Consider the following 16785-nt stretch of genomic DNA (forward strand, 5'->3'; position numbering starts at 1 on the left):
GTGTTCTTGGCACTGAACCTACTAGAAGACAACTAGTGCCAAGCTGTTATTTACAATGAGCAGTTTTCTTATATACTCATGGGGATTAAATCTAAACATATATCTTGGGATTCTTTTTGCCTTATGGTTATGTTTGTTGTGACATGAGTTGTACATTTGGGGCATATGCTACTTTAATGTTTTCTTTCACCATATGCATATAAGGGAATCCTTTTCATGCATGCAGGTAAAAAGGATAAAACTGCTTCTGTGGGAAAGACACTTTGCAGATATATTAGGTAAAAAATATTCATCAACTAATATGCATATAAGGGAATCTTGTATTAGCTTGCCTCCTTTGTACTGCTAATATGCTAATATTGCCTCTTGCCTGAATGCCTGCTATACTAGCACTGCTAAATGCGAGTCATTGCCTCTTCTATATTTGTATAGGTCATTGTCTGAATCTATCTGAGTTACAGAATTACAATGGTAGTGTTGTTTGGATTTTTAGCTGATATGCTAATATGCTCATTGCCTAATATGCCTATTTTACGTTTCCTCGATACATTGGATGGAGTAGCATTGTTGAAATCTCACATTCTAGTTTTTGCATAATTTGTTCTTGTGCTGTGCAAGCTGTGAACATATATAGTCTAGTTGTCAACTAGTGCCAAGTTTGCTTATACCTGAAGAACACGATGTTTAGTTCTTAGCATGGATTTAGAATGTACCTGCCATCTAGATATCTTGTGATGACCGAATCACTTGTCAAAATAAAGTCAGTAGAACCAAGTTGCATTGCAGATCAAATGTTAGATAATTGTTTATTTTGTTGTTGTTTTCTATTTAGAATCTACATAGTGGATGAATTTAGCTATATGTACATGCCATCTAGATCTCTTTTGACTGAATCACTGGACAACAAATTTTGTAAAACCAAGACTATTACTTACAAGTGAAGTACATTATGAACATTAAGGAGTAACTATATCTGCCAACAAGAATATGTAAAAACATCATAGTGCTTTGCCAATATATTGTAGTGCTCTCTATGGTCACTCTTTTAATTCAAAGACATTGGACATCCAATCAGCTATATTATTTTACTGCATATTTAACCAGATTTATCATGAATTGTTATTTTTCTTGTTTTGACTGAAGGATATGGAGATGAATGGATGTGTAGCAGCTGTTGCGTATTGCTGTCAAAGGGCTTGTAGGAAGTAGCAATTACTAAACTTCTATTTCCTATATGTTAGCTACATGAACTATATCACTATAACTTGGGTTTGCTTACTTTATTTTGCAAGGCCTTTAGAATGGCTAAAGATTTGTTAACCATTGAACTATCTAATGTATGAACAATTTGAATGATGATATGTATTAGACAATTGAGTATTTGAGTTACATGTATCAGACAATTGAGTGTAACATTTAATGCTTGCTGGTGTAGTTAGAAGGATCGGCTAATGAATTTTTTGAATAGTTAAATGAGCTTTTATGGATATTAAAAATGAGGTTTTCCTGACGGTTGTTGACTGACACAGAATGGTTGAACCTTTCATGTCGGAGTTGTAACTGACAGGGAAAGTTTGAACCTTCCCTGACGGTGTTGTAACTGACGGGGAAACTCTCTCTTGACGGATAAGGAAAAACCGATGGGGAAACTCTCTCCTGACCGTAGCAACCGTCAGGAATCATTCCGTGATGGTTTTCCGTCAGGGAAAGTGGCTTTCCCTGTCAGTCTATCCCTGACGGCAACCGTCACGAATGATCATCCCTGATGGTTTTTGACACTTCTCCTGACGGAACAGGCCGTCACAAAAAAACATGGCTGGGGTAGTGGCTAGCTATGGATCGGATGATGGGTTATTTGACCTAGTCATATATAATTAAGTATCTGCACTCATGTTTGCAGCATCATACTTACATGCATGTCAGCATTATTGTGTGTGTGGAAGGAATGTTGTGTGATCAGGTATCCGGACACATAGTCATATACCACATTCTCAAGGCCGAGACAATTATTAGTTATGCAACAGTGGCTAGTGTAAAAATATGACTGCAACGACTGCGGCAAAACAACTAAACAAGTTACTGCCCCTAATCTGGTTTTGGCAGATAGCAAGAGTACGTATCACCGTGTTTAACACTTTAACGTACGTAACCATCCTGCTTTAATTTGCATTGTTCTGTCAGCTAGATTTTTACGCATGGTGACATCAATCATTCATTCACGCGTGGACGACGCGTGCGTGCAAAACAGAAAAGTGTACTAGCTGGTATCTTACAAGACAGTTACTTTTTTTTAGGCATCGTCGTCACTTGTCACTGTCGTCTCAAACTGTTACTAGATGACAGATGCAAGGTGGCTGATCACATGTATGGTAACTATATACTGCATGCCCCTATGAAAACAAATATAGGTCGTCGTTTAATTAATTATTATCAGGACACATCGGCATGGGGAGAGAATAACCTTCGCTTGCATGCCCTTTGTATATATCTATATATTCGTAGTAACAACGATCTTTACATATATACCAAACTTTTTATATTTGATTGTATTGTCAAAGCTAAACATGCATGTTTGATTGACAAGAATTTGGAGAGGACTTATAGTTAGTAATAATGGAGAAAGTAGTATATACAGTGTTAATTCTGAATGATATATATGATTACAACAGGTAACAATAACATGTATATACTGAGATATGTAAAAACAACAACAAAAAGGTTCCAAACTTTCAGCTCCCCAGCAACAGAAACTGATCCACAAATACATAGATGTACATTAGTCACAGCACCTCAACCACATCCTAATGATCAATCCAGCAAATTTAAATCGAACACTACACAAATTGACAGCACTACTGATATGTAGATTAACTACACGTACGAGTGCAGCACACATGCACAAGCAGTCAAGCACAAACAGAATTGATCTGCGCAGAGAGAGATCACGAACGAATAATAAAATCAGATGACGAGATCGAAGCTGCATGGTCATTAGCAACGTAACGCAAGGTAGCTTGCAGCACTACTGATATATCCATATACTTTCACATCTGCAGCAGGCTGTTGTAGCTGTTGTAGGTGTAGTGCTCGTCGAGTCCTAGGTCCATGAGGACGCCGCTGCCACACTGGTCGCCGCCGTCTCTTGACCCCGGCGCCGCCGCGGCAGCAGCCGGCCCAGCAAGGACGACGCTGTCGTGAAGGTGAGGCTGCAGGACGTGGGGGTCGAACATGCCGTTGTGCTGCTGCAGCAGCGCCAAGCCGGGGAAGTCGTTGAGGGAGCCGCTGCCAGCGGCCGTGCCGTGGTGGTCTGCCAGCGGTGTCAGATGGTGGTGGAAGTGGCTGCTGCCGAGCGCGGGGAACGGAGGAGGCGAGTAGCTGCTCGGGTCAGCACCGTCGCCGCCGCCGCCACGAGGCATATGCATGCCGACGTCTTGCTCGCTGTCGGCCATGGCGTAGTCCATGGCGTCGGCCTTCTTCTTGTAGAAAACCCTGCACAGAACCCAGTCCTCCTTGGGCGGGGTGTGGGGATTCTCCATCCGGAATTCATGCATCACCCAGCTGGTCTTGATGCCGTTGGGGGCGCGGCCGCGGTAGAAGACGAGGGTCTTGCGCATGCCGACGATGGCGCGGTGGTGGCCGGCGACGGCGCCCCTGGGGTTGTGGATGACGCGGTCCTTGCCGGTGGCCTTCCAGTAGCCGGATTTGGTGGCGCGGTTGGTGCGCAGCCCCGTCGCGTACTTGCGGTCGCGGAAGCTGAAGAAGTACCACTCGTTCGTGCTCAGCTTCGCAACGTCTGCAATATAATTGCATGGATTCATCAGTAAAAACAACTTCAAATTCAAATATATAGAGCAATTTATCGGTTGTGAACTTAGCTTAAGAGGGGCTGGAAATTAATTTGTAATTTTGATGAGATGCAAACCAAATTAGAGAGGGGTGAAGTATATGGAAAGGGGGAAAATGCTGGTAGGGATTAGAAGCAGCAGCCGTTTCTTCCTAGCTTCTCTTTTCCTCAAAGCTAAGAAACAATCACACGTACACATGACAATTTTAGCACTCCCTGTTGATTTACCCTCGAATTGAACACGTGGATCCAATGACTGAATCCAATATTAGTCGTATTAGGCTATTAGCCCCCCTCTAGATTATCGAAGTTGAAACTAGCTAGGATGAAGACTTGTATTAGAAGTAAGAAACACTGTTGGGATGAGATTAACGTAAGCTAACTGCTACGTCTGTCTCAGAGACGATCATAAATATGCGTGAAGAATTGATATGATCATGCATGAGCAGCATCTTCTTCCAATAACTAATAAACAAACAAGAACAAAACAAACATGCATATATATATATATGTCTGAACCAATAAACCGAGGTTGCGTGAGTAATTACTCATTCCATGACACGGAATCGAGTTAAAATTAGCCAACCCAGCAGAAGGCAGCAGCAGCTTGCTTGCTAGAGAGGGAGAGGGAGAGAGGGACTAACTAAATTAACCAATAAATTACCAAGTACGTACCAGGGAGCTCCCACGGCTCGTGGGTGTGCAGATCCACCTCCACCATGGCTGCGCCGGCGCCGGCGAGCCGCTCGTTGGCCACCTTGCCGTGCAGGTAGTGGCACACCAGCTCCTCGTCGCTGGGGTAGAACCGGAACCCCGGCGGCAGCGTCAGCTCGATGTCCCTCAGCCCCATGGCTAGCTAGCTACCTAGCTCCTGCTCTTACCTAGCTTATTAATTTCCTGTCTACCTATATATATCTTCAATTCGTTCTCCTCCTAACTAACTTGACTATGTCTGCACAGTAATCTTTATGTATGGAGCTGGAAGAACGACGAACTATATGGATGAGACAAATGAACCTATATATGCAGGCTGCAGCACGTCGATCTGAAGAGAGGAGGAGAGTGATAAGAGAGAGGGGACAGATGAGGAGTAAGAAAGAATTGGCTGCGCTGCACACATCTACTACTACTATGGTTGCTGCTTGCTGTAGCCGGATGAGTTTGTGTGGCCTCTGGCTGGTAGGAAGGATGGGAGTATATATAGCTTGGTGCCGGGACTATTTAATCATTATATGTTGCTAGCTATTAGATATATAGAGAGGAAGAGAAAGAAATAAACAAGAAGTGTAGGGAAGCAAGCAACATCAAAGGGCCGGACGACGGAGATCCGAGAGTGGTACTGGTACTGGTCTAGTACTACAGGGCCGGGCCGGGCCAGGGGCCGAGATTGAGGACGGAGAAGAGAGGAGGCCCGGCGTGAAGCTAGCGATCAATAGCTTGGTACCTATGGCTACCCGCTAGCTAGCTCGATCGGCCGACATACGCCGTCGGTGTGATCTCTCGGATCGAGTGATCGACCGATGTGTACGTACGATGCAGGATGAGAAGCTAATAAGGGAGAAGACGACGCCGCCGGGGTCGACGGCGAGAGCTACATGGTTCCATCATATCGGTCTACAGCTATATACGGCGGAGAGGGAGGAGAGAGATCAGACGCGCGCACTGTTGTTCCTTGATTGACGTCGCTGTCGCCGCGCGCCGGACGCAGGGGGCGGCGGGGCCGGAGATGGGGAGGGAGAGGAGAAGAGGGGAGGGGACGCGTGCGTGCGTGCGCGCCTGTCGCATTCGCCGATGGGATGCTTGCGCAGCAAGAACTCGAGCGACAGCCGATAGGTGGGCGGGGAAGGAGGAGGAAGAAGTGGTGGAGCTCTAGAAGAGAAGGGACCGATCGAGGGGAGGAGAGGAGGAGACCCAGGCTCGCAAGAAACTTGTTGTTGGCTGGAGAAAGAGAAACTAGCTGCCGCCCCCAGTCCCCCACCACTTGATGTGCACACGATGATAGATAGGATGTGCAGCCAACGGCAGCATATATTGCACTGTCACTAGAGAACACATTTGGCATACATGGTTGCTGATCCTCCCCATCTGGCCACTCTCAATCTCCCATCATGCAAACATGGTTGCTAATCCTCAAGGGCATATCGCTACTACAAAATTAATTTTTACTAACAGAAACTTTTTTTTATAGAGACGATTCAATCTTCAGACGCCTCTACAGTGACGTGTGAACCCAACTATCTCCATAAATGTATTTATAGAGACAGCTCTATTTTTAGCCATCTCTACAAATCATTTTTTAAAGGAGGCTCTCTAAAAATTGATTTATAGAGACGGCTCTATTTTCAGCCGCCTCTAGAACTCGGTTTACAGAGGCAGCTCTATTTCCAGTCGTTTCTAGAAAGAGAGCCGCCTCTAAAAATACAAGTTGCACAGTAAAAAAAAATAAACGACCTTGGATAGAGAAAAGATAAAGCAAAATTTATAGACCTCGAAGAGTTATGCAACTTTGTAGTTGATAATTTTTCATCTAAAATCATCTATGCGAGAAAAATTACATTTGAATTTCTCACATTTAAAATTCCAAATTTTTAAACCACCTCGGATGGAAAAATGACCACGGATGGAGAAACAACCAAAACCAAAGTTGTTGATCTCGAAAAGTTATGGAGCTTTTGTAGTTGACAACTTTTTTATTTAAATTCGTTTAGGATCCCAAATACTCATTTCAAAATTGGATGAAGATAAAATGAGGAGGAGAGATATCCCAATTGGACACATGTGTCTTTATAGGTGGAGTGGTTAAGCCCCCACGACCGAGAAGCACGCAAAAAGTTGTGACTTTGTGACTTACTGGTGGGGTCTCTTTGAGATTTTTTTGCTATTTTTTTGTCTAAATTTGTGATTTTTGAGCAATGATTCATAGAGGTGGCTTGAAATATAGCCGCATCTACAAATCGATTTATAGAGGTCCCTAGAGATCTGATTTCTAGAGGCGGCCAGGCCGCAACCTCTATAGAGACATCCCAGCTGCCTCTACAAAGCTTTTCTATAGTAGCATATGGCCCAAATACATCGTTGTTAGATATACATGGGGGTATGTGTACATTATGTGTGTATATCTAACAGTGAATGCACATGGAGGCATATGCCCTGCAACGTACGATCGGAGTTGGATGATGCTCTGGCTTCCTATCAGTTAAATACTTAAATCTGCTTAGCAAAGTGTGCTTGTTAGATTCACTCGGAGAGATACTATGTTACTAAACTAAGGGGCTATTTGGTATAACTCAACTTCACTATTAAATCAGCCTTTGTTGGTTGTAGCTCTAAAAGCAGTTTTACCAGTAGAGCTGAATCAGTTTTATAAATGTTTGGTAAAACAACTTCTCAGGAAAAATAGCAGAGAGAAAGCTAGGAGAAGCTAGTATTTTTAACTCCATCCAACTTCACCTAGAGAACTGTGAATGTGAGAGGAGCTAAAAATCAGCTTCTAGTGAGAAGTTGTTTCATACAAACCTGTTTGGTATTAGGAGAAGCTGAAAACATATTTGTGAAGCTGGGAGAGAAGCTATACTAAATGATACACCCTAAAATGCTGGCAACACAAATTAAATTATGGTAACTATGCAAAGCCAACAAAAATATCAAGATGCGGTTGAAGTTACTTATTTTGGGAGGATAGATTTAAATCACACGGTATTACAGTTAGCCGGTCAATTACTAGAAGTGTAACTTAAGCAAATCATCTTTGTACTAGATTATATATATTGCTGAGTATTAATAAAAGATATGATGAGGTCCAGCTGCTGGTCACTGTCATTTCTACTCGCGTGTGTTTGGATATTCGTCTATAGACGAATATCCAAACACACGCGAGTAGAAATGACAGTGACCAGCAGCTGGACCTCATCATATCTTTTATTAATACTCGGTTATCCTTTCTCTCCACGTCTGTGATCAGCTAGCTAGCCTCCCCGTCTGTGATATGATGAGGTCCAGCAGCTTGACAGTGACCAGCTAGCTAGCCTCCCCGTCTGTGATCCTTTCTCTCCACGTACATATCTATACTCTTGTTCTTTTCAAGATAGTCTGACTGACTGGATATACCGGAATTAAAGATCTACGGACTTGGCGTCTACCGATTATACTGCGGTTTTGGACGCATGTTCAAACGGGCGATGAAAAGGATAGGAAAGACAAATTAAATAAATAAAACAATCCTAGCTACCAGGAGGAATTTCCTTCTACTTCAAAGAGTATATATGGGAAACGATCGATGGATCGAGAAGATGATTAATTGGAATGTATAACCTCTAAGAGGGCGCATGAACAAAGGAACCTCGCTAGCTAGCTTGTTGCAAGTAGCAATATGCATGCTGTCAGCAGCAGCAGCAATAATTCAGAATGTAGTACGTACTACCGATGGAGATATCCTCTTGGCTAGCTCTTGCTCCATAAGCTAATGTGTAATTCCAATTTGAATATTTCAAATTCAACAAAAATCTGATAAAGTTTGCACTGGCGATCCCCTAATAACAGAAAGCTAGTTCGCATTTCTCTCGCCGGCGTGTTAGCACATGTGTGTTCTTGGTTCTTCCTGCTAGTCGATCCATCACGCCGGCCAGCAGTTGGATTAATTGCACGCGGAATTGAAGCGCCATCATCAATGCAGCGGGTACGGTGCAGTACAAATAAAGGATCGGAGAGGATTTAGGGCAGCTTGCTTTGCCGTTGCATGTTGCTATCCCACAACAGTGGCACCCGACATATCCGTCAGAATACAAGGAAGGGCGATCACGTACAGTACGTGTCCCAGTGATCAGTGTTCATCATAGTACGACCCGAGTACATGCATACATACAGCCAGACGTACATATATATATGGTTGTTGGAGCTTAACATCGTCCGATCCCCTCGAGAAAGGTTAATTAATTTGCAGTACTCGCTCAATTCCGGCCATCTATCTGTGCAGATAAATATCCAATTCCGGCAGCAAGGGAAAGAATTCAGTTGAAGCTACCTACCTGCAAGTTGATATATGCACATATACATATATGCATGTACTGGCCATATATCCAAGTACAAATCAAGCCGGAGTATCGGAATTAAGTAGGCAAGGGTCGGTGATGCAAGTTGGTAGGGTACTGCATTAGGATATTAATCAGCATAATAAACATGCATATCCTGTTCAAGTTACGGTTGTTAGTTAAGGGCGCGTTTAGATGGCGAATTTTTTTTGTTTTGGCTACTGTAGCACTTTCGTTTGTATTTGGGAATTAGTGTCTAATTATGGACTAATTAGGTTCGAAAGTTTCGTCTCGCGATTTCTCACCCAACTGTGCAATTAGTTTTTTTTTCGTCTACATTTAGTACTCCATGCATGTGCCGCAAGATTCGACGTGACACTTAATTTGGGGTGAAATTTTTTGGGAACTAAACAGGGTCTAAAGCTCGCTAGTTGCAAGTAGTAGTATACACGTATGTGGTAGTTAAACTTGATTCAGGAATAGTAAAAGGGTAAGCTGGCTGGAGTTTCCATTCAATGGCGGTTGGAATTGGGATAACTAACTAACTCGCTCGGATAGACCAGGTGATCACGTCATGTGCAACACCGGTACAAGGCAGGGAAAAGGGAATTTAAAAGAGCTTATCATTGGATCAGAGGAACAAACGTCGGAATTAATCATGCCGGGCGATTATTAACACACATAAGCTATCCAAGAAGCATTGATTGATGGAATGACAAATACATATAGCATAAAAAAGATTTAGTAGTGCAGCGCTAGTTAGCTATAGCTGAATCCTGATTGCATATTGTATAGCCACAGCTCTGGAAGCTAATAAGGTGTCCAATCCCAAACAATCACTCCAGACAGCGATACCTCTGCCGGATCTGCTGGGCTGGGATGGAGAGGATCGGAAGCAATTGTAAAGCTAGCTCATTAACGGTAGCTGTCTGCTGCTGGTCCATGCATCATCAGGCATTCCATCAATCGATCTGCGATGATTCGTCGATAGCTCTGAAGATCAACCGGCTGTGCTATGCCCCGGTCGACGTCGTCTCCGATCCGATCCAGCCATTGTTAACGACATCTCTCGATCTTTGTCCAAGAAGGCAGGAGAGAAATTAAAAGGCAGAGAAATAAATATACATAGCAAACAAGGGTATATATCGTGGTACAGTAGCGAGATGAGCTCTCCATCTGTGTTGTTGTGCCGATTGCTGAAAATTTCAGGATTCCGATGATGCAAACGGGAATGATGAATGAAATGTGCAGCAGCATGTGCACGCATAGCATAAACAAACAAGTCCTAGCTAGCGTAGTTAGCAGCAGGGGACCAGAAACAACAAAATCTTCTCCAATAAATTAAAGAAAGGTGTGTGGTTGAGAAAGGAGAAGAATCTGGTCGATGCAAAGTAGTACTACGTCTCCATACGTACATACATGGCCATGCTGCAGCTGCATGCATGTGTGTTCCATCACCCAAAGAATGGTCATGGGCACCACGCCATCAAGTGCAGGAGAGAAATATATCTGGTCTGATGAGGCACCAACATTTCATTGGAGTGGAGAAAGGCGCAGGCCTCTCTTTAAGAACAGTGTGTTGCATTGCAGTTGCAGGTAGTACGTGCCTGCGATCAGATTCATGCATGCATGTAGTACTGTATGCTGCTCGTTGCCCATGATCCAAGGTGTCAGGCCGCCACAAGAATATGCCGGTTGCTTGTTCCTGCAAGGTCACAGCATAGATCAGGCTACCAGGCATCCAGGCAGGCTTGAACGCCTCATCGATATGTCCAAAAGTTGGCAGAATTCTTGCCGTGTATGGGCGCTGGCCGCTGGAAACCAAACCTGCTAGTGACTTGCATCCTGTAGCAGGCAATGACCAACCCATGCCCCATGGTTGTGAATGTGATTTATTTCAATTGTGACAGGGTAATTGCACTTGAATGAGAGCATTAGAGGACGAGCTGAGAGTGTATGTAATAAATATACCTATAATTAATCAGGCTTCTTAAATGGAACTGCTGCCTCTTATGATCTTATCCCTTTCATGCAAAAGAAGAATGCAGCTGGGGACACGACAATAATGGGGAGATGGCATGTGGCATTTTCCGTTCCTAATTCCAGAGAGATTTTTTCTCCTGTTGTTTATAGGAAGAGTGACGGCTCCATACTCCATTCCCCCTCCACCTATGCTTTCCTACTACTCAGACCCTACACAGTGCCTTTTTCAATCCTAACAAAGCGACTGGAACCAAAAGAGCAGCCCCAAAAAAACCCTCGGTTGTATCCTACTCATTTCACTAGTATAATATGTGAGGCAATCTGAATTAACTAACATTCCATCAGAGCATTGACTGATCACAAAAAAACCATGTCACCATTATATATATAACAGGCAGCATGAGAAAGGATGGTGTTGTTTGTTTATTACCAGTAAAGTGAAGTGCATGCAAGAGCAAACTACTAGCTGGCTGCATGGCCGCCGGGTGTATGTTATCAGTCTGCCTTAGTTTGTGCTTTTGCTTCTCGCTATGACATTACTGGCTTGTAACTGCTTGTAGCCTTTGTCATCTCTCATCTGTCCATTTATATATTCAGCATGTTCGCTTGTTGGTTTCAGTCAGGGCTTATCAGTTAGCCAATAATGTTTTTCTTTCACAACAAATCAGTACCAGCCGGACTTATCAGTTCAGAAATCAACCAGCGAAGGAAGCTACTGACCTACTGTATGCATAGATCCATTACTGTATCACACAGTGATACAGAGACAGCGACAGTGTGGAGTTGGTGATGAATTGAAGGTAGTAGCTAAAGCATCCGTCTACTAACATTATTCCCTACAAGCAGGCTACTTGATCTCTGTTAATCATGCCATTCCCTGTGCGAAAGAAGACCTTCTCGACTGTGTCCACTGTTCTGTTGCTCGCGATATATATGTATGATGATCCAGCTGAAGCTAAGTACACACACAAGCTTTGGGTGCGACTCGCAGGTGCATGTATATATATGTAGCTGCTCCTGCTGGATATAGATGAACACATGAGGCATGCATTTCCGCGAGTGGGCTCGATCTGTTCCCCATATCATACATATACAGAAATCAGCCTCGTGCATACTACTGCATAGAGGCAGAACTAGCTAGCTCCCTGTACCAGTAGGCGTGTGGTCATTTTCAGCAGATCAGCCTAGGCAAGTTTTGGCTAGTTGATGGATCATTAATATATGGAAAAACAAGCAAGCAGATCAGCCTAGGCAAGTTTTGGCTAGTTGATGGATCATTAATATATGGAAAAACAAGCAAGCAAACTCGATCTGCATGCCATGGTGTACTGAACAAGGGTCGGAGCAGATTAGCTTAATTTGCTTTGCTGCTATACTATACTAGTGTGTGTATACACACACACCGTGGCAGCTGTTACATAATCTACTGCTACCTTGTGTGAACACAGCAAGAGAAGGTCGCGTCGAAAAGTCCACCTGCTGTGATACTGTAGCCGCTGCAGGTGCAGGCGCCGCACGGCTCACTTGCAGCACTGGCTCCGTTTGGCTTACCCAGAAACCGGCTTGTTTTTTCAGCCAAAACAGTATTTTTCTCTCACAACAATTCAGCCAGAACAGTGTTTTCAGCCAGTTTCAGCCAAGTTTCAGCAAGCCGAATGGACCCACTGTAGGCACATGCAGTGCCGGCGCAGAGTCAGCCCTGTATGTTATCTAGTTACTGTTAGAGCATGTGCGCTGTACTAGAACTAGATGGATATAGTTGTATAAATAAACTACCATGACAACTCAGTAAATAGATCTCAGATTTACCATCTCACAGACAGGGCTTCGGGCAACGCTGGTGTCTTATATTGTGTGTGCATGCTCTGATCTCCTTTCTTCTTCTAGCTCCAGCCATAGTGTGTGGGGACGGACAACGCTTGTTTGTGGTCGGCACGGCTAGTGGGTGCTCGTCAACGCTAGCGGGTGCTCGACAAGACCGATGAGTGGTTCACTCACCTGAGCCGGTGATCCTGTGGGCCAACAAGTGGTATCGAAGCCGTACAAGCGCCATCGCTAGACTAACCGCCGGCAGTGATGGGTAGTTCGGAGATGGGCGACAGCAGTGGTACTGCTGTGGCTGCCCAACCATGACCGGAGGTCGTTGTTCGCACGGTGCGAGAGGTCAGCGGCACCAGTTGGCCGACGCTGACTCGCACCAACTATGGAGAGTGGTCGGTGATCATGAAGGTCAAGCTCAGAGCCCGACGGCTCTGAAATACTATTGACAAGGGCACCGACAATGAAGAAGATGACATGTCAGCACTGGAGGCTATCCTTACTGCTGTACCGGTGGAGTACAGGAAGCCGTTGGGGATGAAGAGCTCTACTAAGGAGGCGTGGGAGGCTATTGCGGTGATGCGCGTCGGTTCTGACCACGCAAAGAAGGCGACGGCCTAGCTTCTGAAGCAGTACACTAACCTCAAGTTCAAGAATGGTGAAACTATAGAGGACTTCTCCCTCCATCTGCAGACGCTCATCAGCAAGCTGAAGAGCCACGGCGTCACCATCGATAAAGGGGAGGTGGTCTCCAAGTACCTCCACTCCGTGCCGGCAAAGTATATCCAGATCGTTCTCTCCATAGAGACGATGTTGGACTTATCTACCCTCACAATTGAGGATGTGACAGGCCGTCTGCGGGCGGTGGACGAGCGTCTAGAGTAGGCGACAGCAACGAAGGACAGCGAGAAACTCCTGCTGACGGAAGAGGAGTGGGCTGCTCAGAGGAACTTCGGAAAGGTAGCCTCCTCCAGCCACGGTGGCAATGGCAAACGCCGCGGCAAGGCTTCTTCAGAGAAGAAGCAGGTCCACCCCAACGCCTGCCGGCGTTGCGGGAAGATGAGCCATTGGGCACAGGAGTGCCCAAACTGCAAGTAGAGAAGAAGGCTGAAGCTCATCTGGCGCAAGTTGATGATGAGGATGAGGCCACTATCCTGATGGTGATGTTCTATGCACTGCACGACGTCGAGGCCGAGGAGAAGGAAGAGGCAACGACGGTGGAAGGACCTAGGAAGGCCTTGAAGATCGTCAACCTCGACGAACCACGCGCCCAAGTTCACCTCAGACGTGTGGGCACCGACCCGAAGCAGTGGTGGTATCTGGACTCCGGTACCAGCAACCACATGATAGGCAAGGCATCCTTCTCCGAGCTCACGGTGATGTTACCGGTACGGTGAAGTTTGGTGACGGCTCAAGGGTGGCTATCCAAGGGCGTGGCACCATTATCTTCATATGCCAAAACGGGGAGCACCGCGCGCTAACGGATGTATATTACATCCTACAGCTATGTTCTAGCATCATCAGCATTGGTCAACTGGATAAGCGCAGTAGCGAGGTACTAATCAAGGACGGCGTCCTTAGGATCAGGGACTGGGAGCAGCGACTTCTTGCCAAGGTAAAGAGGTCCCTGAACCGGTTATACCTGCTCGACCTGAAGGTAAAGCAGCCGGTGTGCCTAGCGGCAAGGAACTCTAAGGAACTGTGGATATGGCATGTCCGGTTCGAACATCTCAGCTTCGACGCGCTTGGTCGACTGGAGAAGATGGTCCGAGATCTACCCCACATCAAGCACAGAGGTGAGCTGTGTGATAGTTGCCTGGCCGAGAAGCGGAGGAGACTACCTTTCCCAAAGGTGGCCAAGTATCGTGTGAACGAAGCTCTCGAGCTCGTTCACGGTGACCTCTACGGGCCGATGACGCCTGCTACAAATGGTGGTCGGCGGTACTTCCTCCTGCTCGTGGATGACTGTAGTCACTACATGTGGCTACAACTCCTGATGAGCAAGAACGAAGCGGCGGCGGCGATCAAGAAGTTCAAGACATGCGCGGAGGCCAAGAGCGGCAAGAAGCTTCGCGTGCTGAGGACTGATCGCGGCAGCAAATTCACTTCGGTAGAGTTCGCTACGTACTGTACGGATCAGGGTGTGGGGCAACACCATACCACACCCTAGTCACCACAACAGAATGGCGTGGAGAGGCGGAACCAGATGGTGCTCGGCATGGCCCGATCAATGATGAAGAGCAAAGGCTTGTTGGCAAGGTTCTGGGGGGAGGCGGTGACCACGATGGTGTTCATCCTCAACCGTGCTCTGACCAAAGCCCTGACGGGCAAGACGTCGTTCGAAGCTTGGTATGGGCGCAAACCGAGTGTGTTCTTCCTCCGGACATTCGGTTGCATCGGCCACGTCAGGAAGACGAAGCCGAACCTCACCAAGCTGAAGGACAGGAGCACACCCATGGTGTTCCTAGGCTACGCGGAGGGTACCACGACGTACCGGCTCTATGACCCACGCAGAGACAAGGTGCTTGTCTCGCGCGACGTCATGTTCGATGAGGAGGCAGCTTGGGACTGGAGCAGTCCGAGCATGGGGAAAGCTAGTTGCTTCACCAGCACCTTCATCATCGAGCACTTAGTCATCCACGATGGTGGAGACATTGAGGAAGAGGTGTCGAGCACTCCAGGAGGAGTGCCGAGCACTCTAGGAGGAGTGCCGAGCACTCTGGTGGGGGAGCCGAGCACTCCTAGGGTAGTGCCGAACACTTCGGGAGGGATGCCGAGCACTCCAGGAGGAGTGTTGAGCACTCCTAGAGGGATGTCGAGCACGCTAGGAGTGGTACCGACTGCAGTAGTGGCGACCACTCTAGAAAGGGTGCCGGGCACTCCCGTGACAGAGCCAAGACGTCTTGCAGTGGTGCCGACCACTCCGAGATTGAGGCTAGGCACTCCTACAGTGTGGCCAAACACTGCAGGAGTTATGACGAGAAGTCCAGACATAGTGCCGAGCACTGAACCAGGAGTGCCGAGCACTTTAGGTACTGTACCGAGCACTCTGGCGAAAATAGGGAACTCCATCGATGCCGATCGAGTTCACCTCACCTTCAAGTGACATCACTAAGTTTGTGGATGCCTTCCATGAAGGCGATGAGGTGTGGTTCCGTAGGCTAGACGACATCGTTGGCGGCACAGGACCCTCAGGACTGGCTGGTCGGCTGCTCAATGATGTAGAGCTACTACTAGTCAGTGTAGAGAAACCATCCATGTTCGCGCTGGCCGAGCAGGACAGAAACTGACAACGGGCGATGCTGGAGGAGATGAAGGCAATCGAGGAAAACGAGACTTGGCAGCTCGTCGATCCACCTCCAGGATGCCGTCCGATCAGCCTGAAGTGGGTGTACAAAGTCAAGCAGGACAAGCTCGGCACCATTGTCAAGCACAAGGCGTGTCTTGTCGCCTGAGGCTTTGTTTAGCGCGAGGGCATAGACTTCGAGAAGGTCTTTGCGCCAGTAGCGCGCATGGAGTCGGTTCGTTTGCTACTTGCCTTAGTAGCAGCAAAGGACTGGCGCGCCCATCACTTGGACGTTAAATTGGCCTTTCTCAACGGTGAACTGGCGGAAACGATCTTTGTCAGGCAACCTCCACGTTTCGCCGTCAAGGAAGAGGAGCACAGGGTGCTTCGACTGCGCAAGGCGCTCTACGGGCTGCGGTAGGCCCCACGAGCATGGAACGTCAAGCTTGACGCCACGTAGGGCGAGCTTGGGTTTCACAGGTGCGCAACCGAGCACGTGCTCTACATGCGGCGACAGGGGTAGGAGGAGCTCGTTGTCGACGTGTATGTGGATGACTTGATCTTCACCGGTGCACGCATGGAGGACATCAACAGCTTCAAGCACGAGATGGCGGCTCGTTTTCGAATGAGCGATCTCGGCGCACTCTCCTACTACCTCGACATCGAGGTGAGACAGGGGAAGGAGGAACTCACGCTCGGTCAGAGCGCGTATGCCTCCAAGCTGTTGGAAAGGAGCGACATGACTGAGTGCAAGCCATGCATGACTCCGATGAAGGAGCGGCTAAAGCTGACGAAGGCCAGCACCGCGGCGAAGGTGGATACGACAC

At 46.8% G+C, this 16785-nt stretch overlaps 1 protein-coding gene across 1 annotated transcript; it reads right to left on the reverse strand.

Annotated features, from left to right (window-relative positions):
• Positions 1 to 2624: 2624 nt before the first annotated feature.
• Positions 2625 to 5140, reverse strand: LOC136475151 (NAC domain-containing protein 92-like). Its single transcript, XM_066472706.1, has 2 exons — positions 4520 to 5140; positions 2625 to 3793 (listed from the first exon to the last, which is right to left on the reverse strand). The coding sequence occupies exons 1-2, from the start codon at positions 4692 to 4694 to the stop codon at positions 3045 to 3047; spliced, it is 924 nt and encodes a 307-aa protein (XP_066328803.1). The 5' UTR covers positions 4695 to 5140; the 3' UTR covers positions 2625 to 3044.
• Positions 5141 to 16785: the final 11645 nt, after the last annotated feature.

Source organism: Miscanthus floridulus, chromosome 8 (assembly GCF_019320115.1).
Source record: "Miscanthus floridulus cultivar M001 chromosome 8, ASM1932011v1, whole genome shotgun sequence".
NCBI lineage: Eukaryota > Viridiplantae > Streptophyta > Magnoliopsida > Poales > Poaceae > Miscanthus > Miscanthus floridulus.

Coding starts and splice junctions, on each gene's coding strand:
- LOC136475151 (XM_066472706.1), bottom strand. CDS start 4,694: ATGGGGCTGAGGGACATCGAGCTGACGCTGCCGCCGGGGTTCCGGTTC. Junction 3,794..4,519: donor CGAGCCGTGGGAGCTCCCTG/GTACGTACTTGG, acceptor ATTATATTGCAG/ACGTTGCGAAGCTGAGCACG.